This window comes from Saccopteryx leptura, chromosome 3, assembly GCF_036850995.1.
Source record: "Saccopteryx leptura isolate mSacLep1 chromosome 3, mSacLep1_pri_phased_curated, whole genome shotgun sequence".
NCBI lineage: Eukaryota > Metazoa > Chordata > Mammalia > Chiroptera > Emballonuridae > Saccopteryx > Saccopteryx leptura.
In genome coordinates, this window is record NC_089505.1 from 214,215,261 (window position 1) to 214,236,936 (window position 21,676).

A 21,676-nucleotide genomic window follows, 5' to 3' on the forward strand; every position below is an offset into this window, starting at 1 on the left:
CTAAGGGCTTTGGATGTGATGGGAGAATATAAATTTGGGGAAACTAGCTTGATGCAGGTTCTGGGATAGTGTGACTACCCCCCTCTCACTCCTCCAGCACAAATAAACATGTAAGGGCTATGAACAACTGGTCTGGGAACACACAATAGGAAGAAAGAGTCTCTGCTTTTGGGGATGCCACCATGGAGCGGGAGTAAAGATGGGCCTCTCTGAGTAATTGAAAGACAGTGTGGTACAGGTTTGGATGAAGGCTGTTGGGCAGTAGCCATTGAAGAACTTCCTTGAAAAACAGCAATTGAGCCAAGTGGCAAGAACTGAGGGGACCTGGCAGGTGTGAGAAGAGGGGAGGCTTGTCCAGGTACCAGCACTAGCATGCATTAAGTGAAGTTGGGGAAAGCATGAGGATAACAATGAACATTAGTGTGACAAGGTCTATGAGGTAGCAGTGATTCTCTTGGATTTACAAATAAGAAACTCAATCCCGCATGAATCCCGCAGAAAAGTCTCTTTAGTGTAGAAGTGTGTACCCACGCACACATAGGTATGTACATGCGTATATATGTCCAAGGTCATTTACTACTCTTTGCATTTGGTTACCTTATAATTTCAAAGGCTGAGTAAACCACATAATACATCAAACACTGTAGAGAAAGAATTATTTTTTTATAATCACTGGGTTAATAATTTCCATCAAGAGAGTTTATCTTAGGGGATGCTCAATTATATTTTGCTAATAAGAATGATTAACATTGAGATAATCTACATCTATTTATGTGTGAGTCAGTGGTGTAACTCTCTGTAGTCTGGACTTTATCATTTCACTTGGTTGAATATCAGGTTCCTCATCAAAAAGAACTTTGAAGTGGCTTAACAACTATGAGTTTCAGTGAATTATTCTTTCTAGAAAGTGGTCACATTGTTCAGGGTAGAGCCTATACATAAGAGTGGTGGGACAGAAACAGGGGCTCAAGAGATGACCATAAGGACACTCTGGTGGGGGCTTTGGGCTGCACTAACTTGGGGTCTAAGAGAGTGATCAGCTTGTAGCTGACCATCACCCTAAGTCAATTTTTGAAGTAGAACTTTTTCATTTAGAGGAAACTTCATGTCATTTGGTGATGTAGGGTAAGTTTGTGAGTGTTCTTTGTGTGCACATGTGTGTGCGTGTGCATACATGCCTACATATTTACATACACATATATACATAACTATATAAGCATATTTATTCAACATGCTTACAATATTATTAAGCATTTATCTTTAAGGAATCTTAAACTTACTTTTACATGTAAAGATTAATCTCTCTACCTTGGCTGTGTATTAGAATTCTTTAGAGGATTTTTACATATCAAAATGCCCAAGCTGAGTCTGGCCTGTGGTGACAGAATGGATAAAGCTTCGACCTGGAACTCTGAGGTCAACAGTTTGAAACCCTGGGCTTGCCTGGTCAAGGCACATATGGGAGTTGATGCTTCCTGCTCCTCCCCCCCTTCTCTCTCTCTCTCTCTCCTCTCTCTACAGTGAATAAATAAAATTCTGAAAGAAAGGAATACCCAGGCTGGGAATACTTTAGATGGCTGGGTGGAATCCAGGTATCATGGTTTTTTTACGCTCCAAGTGAGAATGAGACCTTAGATTTCACACCAGTTCTTAAAATGTACTTTCCAAGGTGTTATGATTAAGAACCATTTCATAGGAAGAAGATTATGCAGATATGATAATGGATCAGATGCTCAGCTAAGATTTCCAAATGCATATATTTTGCCTTTATTAATTTAATGCCTTCATTTATTCATCAAATAAACAAGCAAGCAGACCAAGTAGAAAAACCAAGCAATATGAGGAGAGTAGAGACAGGAGTGTGTGTGTGTATGTGTGTATATGGGCACACATGCTAATATGTATTTGCACTTGAGAAAACATGCTGTATTTAATTTCTTTAAGATTAAAAATAATTCCTGGCCCTGGCTGGTTGGCTCAGCAGTAGGGTATCAGCCTGGCATGTGTAAGTCCTGGGTTCAATTCCGGTCAGGACACACAGGAGAAGTGACCATCTACTTCTCCACCTTATCTCTCTCTCTTTCTCTCTCTTTAACTCTCTCTTTCTCTCCATTTCTCTTGCTTTCTTGCAGCCATGGCTCAAATGGTTTGAGCAAGTAGGCCCTGGGCTCCACAGCCTCTCCTCAGGCACTAAAATATTTTGGTTGCCAAGCAAAAGAGCAGCAGCCCCTGATGGGCAGAGCATTGCCCCATAGATGGCTTGCTGGGTGGATCCCAGTTGGGGTGCATGTGGGAGTCTGTCTCTCTGCCTCCTCACCTCTTACTTAATAAAAATAAATAAATAAGTAAATAAATAAATAAATAATTTTCTGTAAAAGGAAGACAGGACTATTATCTTCATGATAGAAAAGAAATTAGTAGGTCCTTGGGGAGAACATGTGGAGTTCACCTGATCTGCATACCAAAAAAGGAAATTACATGTTAATGGATAAAAACAATTAAATAAAAAAAAAAGCCAATCAAGCCATAGAAATGAAAAAAAAAAATACAGATAAGCATTTATCTGATCACTGAGGGGGAAGATATGTCCTAAATGTTAAGTAATGGAAAAGTAATAAATCAAAGGAATAATAGGCTTGACTGCATAAATATAAAATCTTCCATATGTTAAAACATCAAAAGAAGAATTACCATAAAAGGTAAACTAAATAAAAAGTTGTAAAAAAAAACACTAAACATCTAAAAACAAGACAAAAGTCATAAAAGCATGTTCACAAACATGGAAAGAAAAATAGATAAAAAATATATGATTAATATTTTGGTTTCTTTATACCAATAGAAATGCAGATTAAGAAGACCATGGGATGCATTATACTAATTTGAATACTTAATTAGATTTAAAGAATGAGAATTCTCAATGCTTACTTGAATGTGATAGGTGGATATTATCTTGCACTGTTGAAAGAGTATGAATTATAAGATTTCTGGAGTGTTGTTTGGCAGTATGAATTTATCATGTTGAAAATATAATCTTTGTGCTTCCATGTAGTAACATCAAGAACATAATAAGAAGTATAGATAAATAATAACAACAACCTTTAAGTGATATTTATTGTTTACCAGACACTTTGTAACAGTAATTCATGTAACTGCCACACAAGCTGTGGGAGGTAGTATTGTTATTCTCTTTCATGGATAAATGAATTGAGGAACAGAACTTGTCCAGCATTATTCAGCTGATAAAGTGTACAGTGAGAATTTAAACCTAGCTAGTCTGGCACCAGATTCCATATTTTAAAAACTGATCCAAACTCCCTTACATGAGAAGATGGTTATGGGATTATTTTATAATAAAATACATGTTGTAAATTATAATCTATCCAAATGAAAGAATATTTATTATGTGACAATTATAATTATGTTGACAAAAATATTTGTGAAATTATTAATAGGAAATCATTTAAACATCATCTTAGTTATTTGAAAAAATATAAACTATAAGAAAACATGCTAAATAATGTAGGATACATGTTGATTTTTTTCATTTTAATATTCATTTTATATAAATTTTATAATTAGCATATATTACTTTAGAAATCAGGAAAAATCTTTAAAGAAAGAAAATAATTTAAATAATTATGTAAAAGCAAAATAAATAATATAAACATCAAACAAAACACTAAAAGAATCTCCAGAATTTCTGTATGTAAGAAATTTAGTATATATATCCCCTTACAAGTATTTTTTAATTAAAATATTTATGATATTTTTAAAAAGTTTTTCTTTTGGAAATGATTTTATAATTTAATATTTTAATCTTCTAAATCTATAATAAGTACATTAATAACTTTATATACACATACATAGAATGGTGCAAATATCAGCTAATTTGTATACTGGAATCTTAACATGTTTTATATTGAAACTCAGAGTTAAATTATCAGAATGTTGAGTTATCTTATAATAACTTCATCTCTTAGTAGACCTTAAAACTTAAAAAAACCCAAAAAACAAAAAATGAACCCAAACCAAAAAAACCCAACAGTGCTAGTTACAAGGCTGTGTCAATCTTAACCACAGGAAATAACACTTTTTATTCTACCCTAAATAAGGGAGGAAATAGTTAATAACACTTCAGTGTGTGTGTGCATGTGTGTGTGGAGTGGTTGATTTCAAACCGTAGAAATTTTCTAATTTCATTATGAACAGTTGGTACTTTCCTTACATACCTATTATCTCCTTTGTCTTTATATTATTGATTATTATCTCCTGGAAATTACATCAAATGCTTGATGGTATTATTCATAAAGATTGATGTAAATGGTTTGGCTATGTACTCTTTTTCTTCTTTTTTTGTGACAGAGACAGTGAGTGAGACAGAGAGAAGGACAGTAAAGCCAGTATCCACGGCCACCACGGTAATGAAAAATTGGAGCCAAGAACTGGTGGGCCATTAGCTTTAATCCTACCTTAAACCCGGCAGGCAAGAAATATACACAGTGGAAAAGCACTTCCTTTTACATTCAGGGCTCCCAAAGCAACTGACTTATCCAAGTTTCCTAGAATCAAAGGTTTCTACCTCACCAGCCTTATGCACCTTTGTTCCCCATCTCCTTCTCTCTGCACTAACTCTGCACAATCTGGCTTCTCCTTCATCACTCCACCATCTTGGCTGCTTCTCCTCTCCTCTACGTGGCCTTTCTCTGCTCTCCTCCAGCATGGGCTCCTCTGCCCCATTTTATACTATAGAAATAAAAACCTTTAATCAAATATACAACAAGGAAGTCTCTGATACAAAGTCACTTATCTGAGGCATAATGGGAATCCTCATGAGAGTGCACCACCCCCTACATCATACAACAGTCAAGGGTGTGGGGAAAAGCTTGGTCTTAAAACTGAGCCTTAGGCTATAACAACCCTGCCTGCTTACAGCCTGTCCCCCACACCCAATGCAAACTATAAGCGAGCAAACATATATATCATATTTACAAACTTATTTGACCAACAGACAGATAGGGACAGACAGACAAGAAGGTAGAGAGCCCTGGCCGGTTTGCTCAGTGGTAGAGCATTGGCCTGGCGTGCAGGAGTCCTGGGTTCGATTCCCGTCCAGGGCACACAGGAGAAGCGCCCATCTGCTTCTCCACCCCTCCTCCTCTCCTTCCTCTCTGTTTCTCTCTTCCCCTCTCTCAGCCAAGACTCCATTGAAGCAAAGTGGGCCCGGGCGCTGAGGATGGCTCCATGGCCTCTGCCTCAGGTGCTAGAATGGCTCTGGTTGCAACAGAGCAAGGCCCCAGATGGGCAGAGCATCGCCCCCTGGTGGGCATGTTGGGTGGATCCCGGTCGGGTGCACGCGGGAGTCTGTCTCACTGCCTCCCCGTTTCCAACTTCAGAAAAATACAAAAAAAAAAAAAAAAGAAGAAGAAGGGAGAGAGAGGAGAAGCATCAATTCTTCGTTGCAGCATTTTAGTTGATCATTGATTACGTTCTCATATGTGCCTTGATGGGGGGGAGCTACAACAGAGAGAGTGACCCCTTGCTCAAGACAGCGACCTTGGGCTCAAGCCAGTGATCATGAGGTTATGTCTATGATCCCATGCTCAAGCCAGCAACCTCCTGCTCAAGCTGGTGAACCCACACTCAAGCCAGATAAACCTGCACTGAAGCCAGCGACCATGGGGTTTTGAACCTGGGTCCTCTGCGTCCCAGTCTGATGCTCTATCCACTGTGCCACCACCTGGTCAGGAGTGGCTATGTACTCTTATTGATCAATGTCATCCTTTTAAAGTTGATTTTCTAAATAAAATAAAGAAGAAAGGATCTAAAAAAAATAGTTTGGCAGCTTCATCATTAAGTTTCATCCAGAATTTAGCATTAACTCTTTTTTTTTTCCTTTTATTTTTTTTTTTATTTTTAGTATAGGAAGTGAGTTATAATTGGTGAGAGAATTATTTTAGGCTGTGAGGCTACTATGCACCCAGGAAGTCTTCATAAACATTAGCTACTTTAATCATTCAGTAATTTTGGAGATAGCTATTCTTACCAGCTTCATTTTGGAATGAGCAAACAGATTCTGAGACTTTCAAGTAACTTGCCCAAATTCACACAGTTTGTCAAGGTGCAAGCTGAAATGCCATCCCAGGCATGTATGCCCCAGAAATCAAGCTTCTTCGATGATGCTCTGCTTCCTCAGTCCAGTAAAGTTAGATGTCTAGTATAAAAGGAACATGAGATTATTATTATTATTATTATTAGTTTTATTTTAAAATTTTAAAATTAATTTTAGTTTATTGTGTTAACATGGATTCAAGTGTCCCACTCAATATAACACCCTCACTCCCTAACCCCATGTCCCCTCTTATGCCCCTTCCCTCTAACTCCCTCTCCTATTCCCTCTGAGATTTGCTGTCCTGTTATCTGTATCTATGTTTTATGTATATATAACTTCACTAATTCCTTCCCCTTCTCTGTTCCCATCCCCTCCTCCCATCCCTCTTTCCTCTAACAGCTGTCCCTCTGCTCCCTGTGACCCCACCTCTGCCTCTATTTTGTTCCTCAGTTCACTTGGTTCATTAGATTCCACATGTAAGTGAGATCATATGATATTTGTCTTTCTCTGCTTGGCTTATTTCACTTAGCATAATAATCTCCAGGTCCATCCATGCCGTCACAAAAGGTAAAATTTATTTCTTTTTCTTGGCTGTGTAGTATTTCATTGTGTATATGTACAACAGCATTTTAATCCACTCCTCCACTGATGGACACTTGGGCTGTTACCAGATCTTGACTATTGTAAACAAAGCTGCAATAAACACGGGAGTGCATATCTTCTTTTGAATCAGTAATTTTGTATTCTTAGGATATATTCCTAAAAGTGGGATAGCTGGGTCAAAAGGCAGTTAGTTCTATTCTTAATTTTTTTTGAAGAAATGCCATAGTGTTCTCCACAGTGGCTGCATAAGTCTGCATTCCCACCATCAGTACAGGAGGCTTCCCTTTTCTCCACACCGGTGCCAACACTTATAGTGTGTTGATTTGTTAATGAGTGCCATTCTGACAGGTGTGAGGTGATATCTCACTGTGGCTTTAATTAGAATTTCTCTGATGATTAATGATATTGAACATTTTTTCATATGTCTATTAGTCATCTGTATGTCCTCTTTGGAGAAGTGTCTATTCAGTCCTTTTGTCCATTTTTTTTTTTACAGAGACAGAGTCAGAGAGAGGAATAGATAGGGACAGACAGACAGGAATGAAGAGAGATGAGAAGCATCAATCATTAGTTTTTCATTGCAACACCTTAGCTGTTCATTGATTGCTTTCTCATATGTGCCTTGACCGTGGGGCCACAGCAAACCGAGTAACCCTTTGCTCAAGCCAGCGACCTTAGGTCCAAGTTGGTGAGCTTTGCTCAAACCAGGTGAGCCCACGCTCAAGCTAGCGACCTCAGGGTGTCCTCCGCATCCCAGTTCAATGCTCTGTCCACTGCGCCACTGCCTGGTCAGGCTTGCCCATTTTTTAATTGGATCGTTTACCTTCCTGGTGTTACGTTTTAGAAGTTCTTTATAAATTTTGGTTATTAATCCCTTATCAGATGTATTGATGAATAAGAACATGGGATTATTTATGACATAGTCAGACCTAGTGCATGAGTCCCAATGCACCCTTCCCACTTATTCTGATCTCTTAATTTCCTGAGCCCGTTTTTTAAAATTCTGTGTGCCAGAAGATTTTTATAAACCTTGCTCATAATAAAAGGTATGCTTTTATTTGAAAGTTTTATCTGAACCTGTTTTATTCTGTTTTCCAGAAAAACTTTTGAAGCAGAATCCTAAAACATGCATCGTGGACAACTACTTTTGGCATTTTTTACATTTATGTGTATAAGCACCTCTGGTAAGTATAAAGTAGTTACTCACACACATATCATTGGTCATCTAGAGGACATATCAAGATTTTGCTTTTTATGTGGAGGTGCTATTGAAGATGCTAAATTTATTAAAATTTGTGATTTAAAATTTTGGTGCCTCTGACATAGAGAATAGATATTCATAGGAATGGGATAAAATAAAGAATCATATGGATTTACTGAAAAGAAAATGATTTGGACTTCTACGTTTATGTAGAGAAAGCAGGATGTAAAAACTTGCATCTTAAAATAAATTACATTTGTCTGAGATGAAAATCCACTTCATGTTGTTTTAAACTGACTAGGTCACAGCTGTCTTTATTACTGATTTATAGAAAAGTTTACGTGTTAGTTACCTCCTTTCCAAAATGAAGGCTAAGATCCCTCTATGAAGGATGTAAGTGCAGATTTTAAGGGAAATATTAGAGTTGGAGCTATATATTTGAAAGAAACTTGAGCTAAAAATCTTGAGGCTTTATAGCAGTTGTTGAATACCTGCTATAAAGGTATACATTAATACATTTTAATTTATTAGCAGTGACTGCCTTATGACTTTTATTGATAAAGATTCTGAGACCTCATTAGGATTCTTTGCTTCTTATGTGTGCCATGACTGGGCAAACCTGGGGTTTTAAAGCAGTGACCTCAGCACTCCAAGGTTGATGCTTCATCCATTGCACTACCATAGGTAAGGCACATCAGAATTATTTGAAGAAGAGTTCCATGATGGATTAGCAAGGTTTTTCTGTGGATTTAAAGAAGAATGTTGGGGCACAGATATTGATTTTTTTATCTAGGAGAAGAAAACACATGAACCCATGTCCCCTACTTTTAGAATGGCCACTGAAGACTTGTAAAGTTATTGATGCTTTCAAATAATACAAGTCCAATTTCAGGATATATTTACTTAAATGGATCTATCTGTTCTTGAGATCCATACAATGCAATATGACCCAGATATTAAAGGAAGGTGATAGATCTCCTTTTCATGATATGGAATGACCTGCTAAAAAATGCTGAGTGTGAGAGCAAGCTGCAGGAAAGTGTGTGCCATGGTCCTCCCCCCTGCAGACATACACTAATAACCTTACTTCTAGGTTACAATAAAAATGTGTTTCAGAGATACCAAGATGGCAGCAGAGTAGGCAGATGCACAGACTCCCAACTCACACCACCAAACTGGATTACAAATTAATTTAGGAACAATCAGCGTGAAAAACCAACTTTAGACTAAAAGAACAGGTCTCAAAAAACAAGGAGCAAAGAAGAAGACACACCAAACTGGTAGGGAGTGTGGGGCATGGTGGGAGCTCTCCTGCTTCCAGGAGTGAAGTGGAGGTGAGGCTGAGATTCAGAAAGGCTCTCATTACAAGGAGAAGAGCAGAAAATATTGCTCACAGCCACTTGCTTGGGGACCTGGGAATGAGGTGTGTTGAGAGGGCTGGCTTGTCTTTCAAAAGGAAAGTGGGAGAGAGAGACAGATGGTCAGGGGCAGAGGAATGCATGGGATGACATGAGAAGCTGATTCATCTAGTGTAGAGATGGCCATAGCTGGGGAGGGGTTGATCCTTCCACACAGCACAAGCCTAAAGTGGTTCCAGTTGACCTACCTCCAGAAAGCTCTCCAGTTCCAGTCAGCACAACAAGACATAGCTGAAAACTGGAAGTGGGGAAGAAGGGAAGTAACTCAGGTCTCCATGGAGATCTGAGATACACCACTCCCACTGAAGCAGAGAAAGCACCCTGCCCCCGGAAAGAAGCTGGCAGATTCACCCTTCAGAGTGTCAGGTTACACCCACCACATTCCTGGATAAAGTTTCAAATAAACCCTCTGCTGAGATCAGTAACAAGATTACCACCAAGTTACAAAAACTGAGAAGAAAACAAACAAATCAAGTGTTCAAATAAGCTCTACTAGGTAAGGAGATTACAACTGGAAGAAGCCTATAAGTCATACAGAGAATAATAGGTAGGCAGAGAAGCAAAAATAATACACTTCCACAAGGCAAGTCCTCAGAAAAAGTCCTGGACGAATCAGAAGTAATCAAATTACCAGATGCAGAGTATAAAATAATGATTGTGAGGATGCTTAAGGATCTCTAAACTACAATGGATGGACTTAATGAACACCTCAATAAAGAAAATGTAGCATCAAAAAGGACACAGAAATCATAAAAAAGAGCCAGACAGAAATGACAACTACAGAATATCAGAAATGAAGACAACACTAGAAGGAACAAAAAGCAGGCTGGATGAAGCAGAGGATCAAATCAGCAATTTAGAGGACAAGATAAATGAAAACACAGAAGCAGAAAAGCAAAAAGAAAAGAGGATCAAAAAGTTCAAGGAAACCCTAAGAGAGCTCTGTAACAACATGAAGAGAAACAGTATCTGCATAAAAGGGGTTCCTGAAGGAGAAGAGAAAGAACAAGGACTAGAGAAGCTCTTTGAAGAAATTATAGATGAAAATTTTCCTAAATTGATGCAAGAAAGAGTCACACAAGTTCAAGAAGCAGAGAGAACCCCATTAAAAAAGAACCAAAAGAGACCCACACCAAGACATATCATTATCAAAATACCAAAGCTAAGAGATAAAGAAAGAATATTAAAAGCTCTAAGAGAAAAACAGTCAATCACCTACAAAAGAACATCCATAAGGATGACATTCGACTTCTCAACAGAAACACTTGAGGCCAGAAAAGATTGGCAAGAAATATTTAAAGTAATGCAGAACAAGAACTTACAACCAAGACTTCTTTATCCAGCAAGACTAACATTTAAAATTGAAGGAGAAATAAAAAGCTTCCCAGACCAAAAAACAAACAAAAACAAACAAACAAACAAAAAAACAACTCAATGAATTCATCACAACCAATCCAATGCTGCAAGAAATGTTAAGTGGAGGCTGTAGACAGAACAAACTGGGGAGGGGGGATATATATATAGTAAAAGAGGAATATAGATTTAAAGAAAAAAATGGCAATAAACAACTACAAATCAATAATAACCTTAAATGTAAATGGATTAAATGTTCCAATCAAAATACATAGGGAAGCTGAATGGATAAGAAAACAGAACCTGTAAATATGCTGTCTACAGGAGACCCACCTCAAAACAAAAGATACACATAGACTGAAGTAAAATAATGGAAAAAAAATTTCATGCAAATAGAAATGAAAAAAAAAAAAAAGCTGGGGTAGCAATACTTATATCTGACAAAATAGACTTTAAAACAGAGACTATAGTAAGGGAAAAAGAAGGACACTACATGATGATAAAGGGAGCAATCCAACAGGAAGAGATAACCATTATAAATATCTATGCACCTAATATAGGAGCACCTAAATATATAAAGTAGATTTTGATGGACATAAAGGGAGAGATCAGCAGCAATATTGTAATAGTAGGAGATTTTAATACTCCACTAATATCACTGTATAGGTCCTCAAAAAGAAAATTAACAAAGAAACAGCAGGATTAAGAAACACACTAGATCAACTAGATTTAACAGATATCTTTATAACCTTTCACCCTAAAGCAGCAGAATATATATTCGTCTCAAGTGTGCATGGTACATTCTCTAGGATAGACCACATATTAGGGCATAAAACAAGTCTAAACAAATTTAAGATTGAAATCATATCAAGCATCTTCTCAAATCACAATGGCATGAAACTAGAAATCAACTACAATAAAGAACTTAAAAACACTCAAACACTTGGAAACTAAACAGCATGTTATTAAACAACAAATGGGTCAACAATGAGATCAAAAAAGAAATAAAAAATTTCTTTGAAACAAATAAAAATGAGCATACAACAACTCAAAATCTGTGGGACACAGCAAAAGCAGTTCTAAGAGAGAAGTTCATAGCATTACAGGCATAACTTAAGAAGCTAGAAAAAGCTCAAATAAAAAACTTAATCCTGCAACTAAAAGAACTAGAAAAAGAACAGCAAGTAAAGCCTAGAGGAAGTACAAGAAAGAAAATAATAAGATCAGAGCAGATATAAATGACATAGAGACTTAAAAAAAAGAATATAGAGGATCAATGAAACCAAGAGCTGTTTTTTTGCAAAAGTAAACAAGATCAATAAACCCTTAGCCAGACTCATCAAGAAAAAAAGAGAAAGGACTCAAATAAATAAAATTAGAAATGAGAGTGGAGAAGTAACAATACACACAGCAGAAATACAAAGGATTATAAGAAAATATTATGAAGAACTGTATACCAAAAAAATAGACAACCTAGGTGAAATGGACAAATTCCTTAAAATATATAATCTTTCAAAAATCAATCTAGGCCCTGGCCGGTTGGCTCAGAGGTAGAGCGTCGGCCTCGTGTGCGGGGGACCCGGGTTTGATTCCCAGCCAGGGCACATAGGAGAAGCGCCCATTTGCTTCTCCACCCCCACCTCCTTCCTCTCTGTCTCTCTCTTCCCCTCCCACAGCCAGGGCTCCATTGGAGCAAAGATGGCCTGGGCGCTGGGGATGGCTCCTTGGCCTCTGCCCCAGGCGCTAGAGTGGCTCTGGTCGCGGCAGAGCAATGCCCCAGAGGGGCAGAGCATCGCCCCCTGGTGGGCAGAGCGTCGCCCCTGGTGGGCGTGCCGGGTGGATCCCGGTCGGGCACATGCGAGAGTCTGTCTGACCGTCTCTCCCAGTTTCCAGCTTCAGAAAAATACAAAAAAAAATCAATCTAGAAGAATCAGAAAACCTAAATAGACCAATTACAACAAATGATATTAAAAGAGTTATCAAAAACTCCCAACAAACAAAAGCCCTGGACCAGATGGCTTCACAGGCAAATTTTACCAAACATTCAAAGAAGAACTAACTCCTATCCTTCTCAAGCTATTTCAAAAAATTCAAGAGGAGGTAAGACTTCCAAGCTCCTTTTATGAGGCGAGCATAATTCTGATTCCAAAGCCAGGTAAAGACAACACAAAGAAAGAATACTATAGGCCAATATCCCTGATGAATTTAAATGCTAAAATCCTCAACAAAATATTAGCAAACCGGATCTAGAAGTACATGAAAAAAATCATACATCATGATCAAATGAAATTTATTTTGGGGAGGCAAGGCTCGTACAATATTTGCAAATCAATCAATGTGATTCATCACATAAACAAAAGGAAGGACAATAACCACATGATAATATCAATAGATGCAGAAAAAGCATTCAATAAAATCCAGCACCCATTTATGATCAAAACTCTCAGCAAAGTGGGAATACAGGGAACATACCTCAACATGAGAAAGGTCATCTATGACAGACCCACAGCCAACATCATACTCAATGGGCAAAGATGAAAAGCAATCCCCTTAAGATCAGGAACAAGGCAAGAGTGCCCCCTTTCACCACTCTTATTCAATATAATTCTGGAAGTCCTAGCCACAGCAATCAGACAAGAAGAAGAAATAAAAACATCCAAATTGGAAAAGAAGAAGTAAAACTGTCATTGTTAGCTGATGATATGATACTGTACATAGAAAACCTTAAAGTTGCAGTGAAAAAACTACTGGACCTGATAAAGGAATTTAGCAAGGTGGCAGGATAGAAAATTAATACTCAGAAATCAGAGGCTTTTTTGTACACCAACAATGATCTGTCTGAAAGGAAATTAAGAAAACAATCCCCTTCACTATTGCAACAAAAAAGTAAAATACTTAGGAGTAAATTTAACAAAGGAAATTAAAGACTTTTACTTGGAAAATTATAAAACATTGATAAAAGAAATCAAGGAAGGTACAAACAAGTGAAAGCATATACCGTATTCATGGCTGGGAAGAATAAACATCATTAAAATGTCTTTATTACCCAAAGTAACATAAATTCAATGCAATTCCTATTAAAATACTAAGGGCATACTTCAAAGATATAGAACAAATATTCCAAAAATTCATATGGAACCAAAAAAGAACATGATTAGCCTCAGCAATCTTGAAAAAGAAGAATTAAGTGGGTGGTATCAAACTTCCAGAAGTCAAGTTATACTATAAGGCCATTGTACTCAAAACAGCTTTGTACTGGCATAAGAATGGGCATAGAAATCAATGGAACAGAACAGAGAACCCAGAAATAAACCTGCACCTTTATGAACAATTGATTTTTTTTTAATAATTTTATTTTTTTAATGGGGTGACATCAATAAATCAGGATACATATATTCAAAGATAACAAGTCCAGGTTATCTTGTCGTTCAATTATGTTGCATACCCATCACCCAAAGTCAGATTGTCCTCTGTCACCTTCTATCTTGTTTTCTTTGTGCCCCTCCCCTTCCCCCTTTTCCTCTCCCATTCCCCCCTAACCCCCATAACCACCACACTCTTATCAATGTCTCTTAGTTTCACTTTTATGTCCCACCTATGTATGTATGAACAATTGATATTTGACAAGGGTGGTAACAGCATACAATGGAGTAAAGGCAGTCGCTTTAACAAATGATGTTGGGAAAATTGGACAGCTACCTGCAAAAAAATGAAACTAGACCTCCAACTAACACCATTCACAAAAATAAACTCAAAATGGATAAAAGACTTAAATGTAAGTCATGAAACTATAAGCATCCTAGAGGAAATCATAGGCAGTAAGCTCTCAGACATCACTCGCAGCAATAAATTTGCTGATGTATCTCCACATGCAAGGGAAATAAAAGACAGGATGAACAAGTGAGACTATATCAAACTAAAAAGCTTCTGCACAGCTAAAGACAATATGAACAAAATAAAAAGGCAAATCACACATTGGGAGAACATATTCAACAATACGTCTTATAAGAGGTTAATAACCAAAATTTATAAAGAACTTATAAAGCTCAACACCAGGAAGATAAACAGTCCAATCAAAAAATGGGCAAAAGAAATGAATAGACACTTCTCCAAAGAGGACATACAGATGGCCAATAGGCATATGAAAAAATGTTCAACATCACTAATCATTAGAGAAATGCAAATTAAAACCACAATAAGATATCACCTCACACCTGCCAGAATGGCGCTCATCAACAAAACAACACAGAATAAGTGTTGGCGAGGATGTGCACTGCTGGTGGGAATGCAGACTGGTGCAGCCACTGTGGAAAACAGTATGAAGATTCCTCAAAAAATTAAAAATTGAACTTCCATTTGACCCAACCATTGCCATCCCACTTTTATGAATATATCCCAAGAACACCACATCAATGAGTCAAAAGGAGAAATGCACCCCTATGTATATGGCAGCATTGTTTACAATAGCCAAGATCTGAAAACAGCCCAAGTGCCTGTCAGTTGACTAGTGGATTAAAAAGCAGTGGTACATATACACAATGGAATAGTATGGAGCCATGAAAAAGAAGGAAATATTATTTTTTGCGACAACAAGGATGGAACTGGAAACTATTATGTTAAGTGAAATAAGCCAGGCAAAGAAAGAAAAATATCATATGATCTCACTCATCTGAGGAATCTGACGAACAATAAGAATTGATGAGCAGAATAGAGACAGAAGTGGGATCACAGGATCCAGAAGGAAAGCAGACAGAGGGAAAGGGGATGATAGGCTAATAGGATGGGATGAGAGCAGAAAAGCAAATCCCAGAGGGAAGGGGGGAGGGCGTTATGGGGAGAGGGATGGGGGGATGTACTGGGGAACATGGGGTAGGGGAGGATGTATTTGGGGTGACACTAGAATCTATGTAAACACAATAAATTAATTTAAAAAAAATGTGTTTCAGGTTCCGAAACAGCCATACAACCTGCTTTGTTAGGTTGTGAAGGTCTCAGCTCTCTGTCCTTTAAGTATTTGAAGAACATCTTCCATGGATGCTTCATTCCTGGTAGACATGACAGTATCTATATGTAGAATTCATTTAACCTAGTTGAAGTTAGATGATGACATTCCATTATTACTCAATCTCAAAATAATTTTTGGAAGTGTTTCTTCTGAAGAGTCCATACACTTTGAGCTCTACTTATTTCTCCAATAAAAACCATTTTTTTTAATCAACAAAGTCTGTAGGTTTAAACATAATAGTCTATATATGCCACTGTTAGCTGTCTGGGGAATGAGAATTTACAACTGAAAACCATCCATAGCTGGAGAGTATGTATTCCAGGTTAAGTTTCTTCAAAAAATAACTACCTCCAAAGAGAAATGAGTCACATATATATCTATCAAAAACACAGGATGGGTGTTTATAGAAGCTTTTTAAGGATTGGCTAAACCCAGGGAATAACCCAAATGTTCAGGACCAATGGAATGGATAAATTAATTATCATGCTAACACAATTGGATACGCTATAGCTATAAAAATAGAACAAATCACTGTGCATGCAGCCACATGGATGCCTGTCATAGACATAACGATACACCACAGATTCCAGGCACGAACAGCACTCATCCTATGATTTGCGCTCTTTATTAAATGTATATCTGCATCTTTAAAACAAGACAAAATTAAACTGTTAGTAGCCTGCCATCCTCTTGGGTGTTAATTAAAACTAACACCCCTGTTTACATGTGTACTACATCTTATATGTTGAAGTATTGAAATGTAGAACAGAGATTCTATAACAAGCACTACACACAAGGTTCATCTTGTTCTTTGAGGCAGCTTTGATATTCATGTTTTGAAAGGATTTCCTACCATTTGTGCCACTTCCTCTTTACATTGTGGCATTGTGGTTAACAACAGTGAGTTAAAACCCAACTGTTGCTTTGAAAAATAAACCCTAAACTAAAAACAGAAAAAACATTTTTTTGTCATGCCCTCAGGAAAATGTTCTACTCAATTTAAAGATTCTCATTCTCAAAATGAGGTTAAAGGGCATCCTGGAGCCACCCAAGGACAGAATATGGGAAAGGGCCATTTATTTTTGCTGACTGAACTATCAGAAGTACAAAAGGAGGGAAATGATGACCCTGTGGAACTGAAGGAATCAGATACATTTTCAAATCCAGAGTCTCTGGGTTAGTTGAGAGAGGCAGGGGACTCAAGTTGGAGGTATGGCAAATAACCAGATTTGGAGTGATATTATATTAATCAATTCTTGATTAGACACAGGGTAAACTAGAGAGATAATGAATTTACATTCACTCTAACAAACATATAATCTTGAATTCTTTGAGTAGTGAGTTTTTTTTTCATGCTCGCTGAACCCTGGAAATGAATTTTTTTCAAAAATGAAATTAATTCCAGTTACAGTTTTATTACTTAAAATCATGTTTGTTTGATAACCAATTTATGGAAACAAGAAGAACATACATTTGTCTTTTTTTTTCTAATGTTACCTTACACATTTTAAAATAAAAGTTTTTGTTATCTGGATGGGCAGGAGGCAGGGGACATACATGAACTTTCATACTACTCAAAGGGTTAACCACTTCCACACTAACCTGGGGAGTAGATGGACTAGATAAACTGGTAAAGTGCAAGATAGGTGAAATTTCTGATAATGACAATGACAGACTTTGAACTCTCCAGGTTTCTGGGGTTTTTTTCCATGGAGATCCTCAGCTAGGAATGTTTTCAGGAAGGTGTGGCAACACTGTGACATTTGTGGTTTGCCTTATGAGGAAGTTGCCATGTGTAATATTTTATTTTAAAAGATTACACTGAGCCCTGTTTGGTTGGCTCAGTGGATAGAGTGTTGTCCCTGCACGCTGAGGTCGTGGGTTCAGTCCCTGGTGAGGGCACATATGAGAAACAATCAATGAGTGTACAACTAAACGGAACAATAAGTTGATGTTTCTTTCTCTCTCTCTTCCTCTCTCCCCGTCTCTCAAATCAATAGGAAAAAAAGATTACATTTATCTCTCTTCTAGATATGGTAGGTTAACATCTGAAGCCTTCCTGTTTGGGAGAAGTTGTTAGAAGCTTTGTCCTCACTTATGTTCTTAAAGTACATTAGTGCTGGAAAATTACCTATGTCACTCTGTGTTTAATTTTTTTCTATCTATCTATCTATCTATCTATCTATCTATCTATCATCTATCTATCTATCTATCTATCTATCTATCTATCTATCTATCTATCTATCTATCATCTATCTATCTATCTATCATCTATCTATTTATTTTGAAGACTCGTTTGAAGGACATTGTACTCTACGTTATAATATCACTGCTGTTGAAGGAGAACCTTTCTATTTGAAATATTGCTTATTTCCATCTGAACATGAGAATGAGTCAACCACCATAAAATGGTACAAAGGCAACAAGCCACATGAACGTGTTGAGCTAAGCTCAAGCAGTTCACCAAGAGTTACTTTGCATGATTATGTTTTGGAGTTTTGGCCAGTTGAATTGGAAGACAATGGATTTTACTTTTTGCAAATGGGGTAAGTATGGTTTTTGTTTGTGTTAGTATGTTTCATAGCACCCAAAGACTTTGTTCAGCAAATTAAATATTTAGTAATCTGAAAGGTCAGATAATCCATTCATTTTGTCTCGCCTACTCTTCCTACAACATGAAATAAATACTTCATTATTGAAAAATTAAATGTTGTACCCATGTTTACAGTTTTATTTATTTACTTTTTATTTCTTATTCAGTGAGTAGTGGGGAGGCAGAGACAGACCTCTGCATAAACTCTGATGGATTCACCCAGCAAGGCCCCTACCAGGCGCTGCTCTGCCCATGTGGGGCCACTGCTTCGTTGCTTGGCAACTGAGTTATTTTAGCACCTGAAGTGAGGCTACAGAGCTATCCTCAACACCAGGGGCCAACTTGCTCAAACCATTTGAGCCATGGTTGTGAGAGGAGAAGGGAGAAAGAGAGAGAGAGAGAGAGAGAGAGAGAGAGAAGGGGAAGGGTGGAGAAGCAGATGGTTGTTTCTCCTGTGTGCCTTGACCGGGAATTGAACCCAAGACATTCACATGCTGGGCTGATGCTCTACCACTGAGCCAACTGGCCAGGGTTCCCTGTGTTTATGTTCTTAGTGATTTTAATGAAATGAAGACAATGAAAGGAGATTACTTTAAAATGATTTACTTTTAGAGGATTCTTGACCAAGATAAGTGAAGATGGAATGAAATTCATTCTAAAATTCAGCTATTCCTGTTGTCTAGAGCTTCTGGTCAAGTAAATAAACGGCTAGGGCTTCATGATGTTATGAACATGTAGTAGTGTGGGGGAAGGGCAGTGTCAGTTTCCTGGGTGGTATTCTAGGGCTGGGCAGTGAGGTTGGAATTGGTGTAGATACAATCTAGTCTCGTTGTCAAGTGTTTATTGAGAGCCAGATGGCAGTGCTAGTGAAGGATTTGTGTGTATATGTGCTAGCCAATTACAGAGCTGTAACTGAGGCCAGTAAGCGAGAGGAGCACTGAAGGGACTTGGTAGAGTCTTCTCGTGACAATCTGAGACTGCCAGGTGCCCCGAATCAGAAACATAGTTTTGTAAAAAGAGAGCAACCAATAGGGTGTGTCAATGATTATTATTGAATGTGGTTCTCCTTATACTTTATTTGATGAGATGGGGAAGGAGTAACTTGGAGAAGGAATTTTCTATGTGATGAACTGTTAGAGAGAACATGGATGACAGTATTTATCTGGTACTTCAGTAATGTTATCTATGCATTTATGTATCTGTGAAGCATGTATTTTATAAAGCTTTGAAACCGACTTGTAGAAAATAGCTCAGGGCCAAGGGAATGGTGATGGTGCCAATCAGCAGATTTCTTTTTTTGAGCACCTCTGGAGTGAGTTCTGATTCTTATCAACATTACTTTTGAAAGCAGAGTGAGTAAAACCTTCTCATCCCAGTGAAATAACCTTATTATCACAGTAAAACCTTAATATCAGTCCTGTGGTTTTACAGAAAATGAGGTCATTTTGGTTTGTTTTCATATATAGGAACCCCCAAGAGTCAGAAAAAAATTTCAAGAACTCTTTTTTTAGTCTATGAATTTTATGTGGCCTTTCAGAAGAGATAATTCTAGAAATGGGTCATGACTGAGTCTTTTTACAGTAAAGTAATGAATACTCTCAATTGGGATAGAGAAAATGAACTTCTGAATCCTGATTAAATAAAGACATCCTTTAAATCAGGGGTAGTCAACCTTTTTATACCTACCACCCACTTTTGTATCTCTGTCAGTAGTAAAATTTTCTAACAACCCACCGGTTCCACAGTAATGGTGATTTATAAAGTAGGGAAGTAACTTTACTTTATAAAATTTATAAAGCAGAGTTACAGCAAGTTAAAGCATATAATAATAATTACTTACCAAGTACTTTATGTCAGATTTTTGCTAAGTTTGGCAGAATAAATGTTTGTAAAACAACTTACTATAGTTAAATCTTTTTATTTGTACTTTGGTTGTTCCGCTACCACCCACCATGAAAGCTGGAACGCCCACTAGTGGGCGGTAAGGACCAGGTTGACTACTACTGCTTTACATGAACAAAGTATTCTGGACATAGCAGAAAGAGCAAACCGAGGGAAAGAGCCAGTCATCTACCAATGTCACTTGCAGACAAACAGGGACATAGGACATTGGTTGTCTTTAGTATGGAAGGTAGATCACATAGATAGCCTGCATTTGGAAGAAAAGTGAAGACACCAGATACAGGTAGGAGGTCAAAGAAGCATGAAGGGACAAAGAAAAGGCTAGGAGAAGATGGGAAACCAAGGTGGCTCACAGAGGCTGTGATGATAAACTCTGAAGGGTATTGGAGGCTGATGAGTCAGATGAGACTAAAGTGATAGTGGAAAGAGCAGCCTTGAATATTTTTTTTGAAAATAAATGGCAGCCTACATGGGAGCAGGTCTTTTGGACAGTTGGAAACCTTGATGACAGAGACTTTTTAAAATATAGTACAACTTGTGAACAGTATGTTGTGATTGCCACAGAAGTGTGCATGAGGCTTTTTTGTGGTTTTGTGTGGAATTTGCCAATGACCAGACCCTGCTTCTAGAATGACCTGTAGTCCTTTAATTGTTCAGAACTCTATTGCTAATGATCAAATACCTTTGGAGACTAATACTATAATTCTGCAGTAAAAGTCATATTGTCAGATCAAATTTTAAGGAGGTAATCCACTAAGAAGAGAGGGGACACAGAAGAAAGTTTTTGATGATAGAGGCAAAGAAATAGAGATAGAAAAGCATCTACAGAGTCTTATCAGGTTCTAGGCTGACAAGCAGCCAGGTTGGCTTAGTCAAAGGCCTCAGGAGAATGGGTTAGACTTTCTTAAATCCCCTCTGTGTGTCGCCAGGAGTGGTTCTTACAACCAAGATGATTGGCCCTGATGGGAGTGTGGATGGTCCAACTTTAGGTCTGTTATCCTTAGCTTTACACCAGCCTCTGAACTCCACATAGCACATGGTTTCATCATTCTGGTGCAGTGCCTTGGACCTGGAGGTATTCCACTATTAGTATTAGTTGATTGTTAGAAGCGGAGGATTGCAGAGGTAGAAAACAATATGACCTGATGAGGTGGGAACATGCATACACCTCATTCCTTGTAAACAACTTGACAGAGAGATCCAGAAATACATCTCTGTTCAGTACAGCAAGGCCAAAGTCAGAGGACCATTACAGACACACTTGAGAAGAGGCTGCCGCCAATGGAATTCTGTATCTTTTCCAAGGATCCAGTAGCTTCATGCTGTTCCATGGCCACTGACCCACTACCTTTAACTCTAGGATGTCTGCCAAGATTCATTCTTTCTCTCCCTAGCCCCAGCTATTCTTATATAAATTCATATCCAAGGGAAAGAGCCAGATTTAAATCTATTATGATAACATAGCATTGTGCAAAGCACTCCCAGCTTTAGG

At 37.8% G+C, this 21,676-nt stretch overlaps 1 protein-coding gene across 1 annotated transcript in view; it reads left to right on the forward strand.

Moving 5' to 3' along the window:
* IL18R1 (interleukin 18 receptor 1) overlaps window positions 1-21,676 on the forward strand; it is a 51,049-nt gene that overhangs the window by 1,479 nt on the left and 27,894 nt on the right. Inside the window, exons 2-3 of the mRNA XM_066372296.1 lie at window positions 7,811-7,896; window positions 17,980-18,235. Coding sequence (XP_066228393.1) covers window positions 7,839-7,896; window positions 17,980-18,235 — 314 coding nt within the window. The 5' untranslated portion in view covers window positions 7,811-7,838. The remainder of the gene's footprint in view (window positions 1-7,810; window positions 7,897-17,979; window positions 18,236-21,676) is intronic.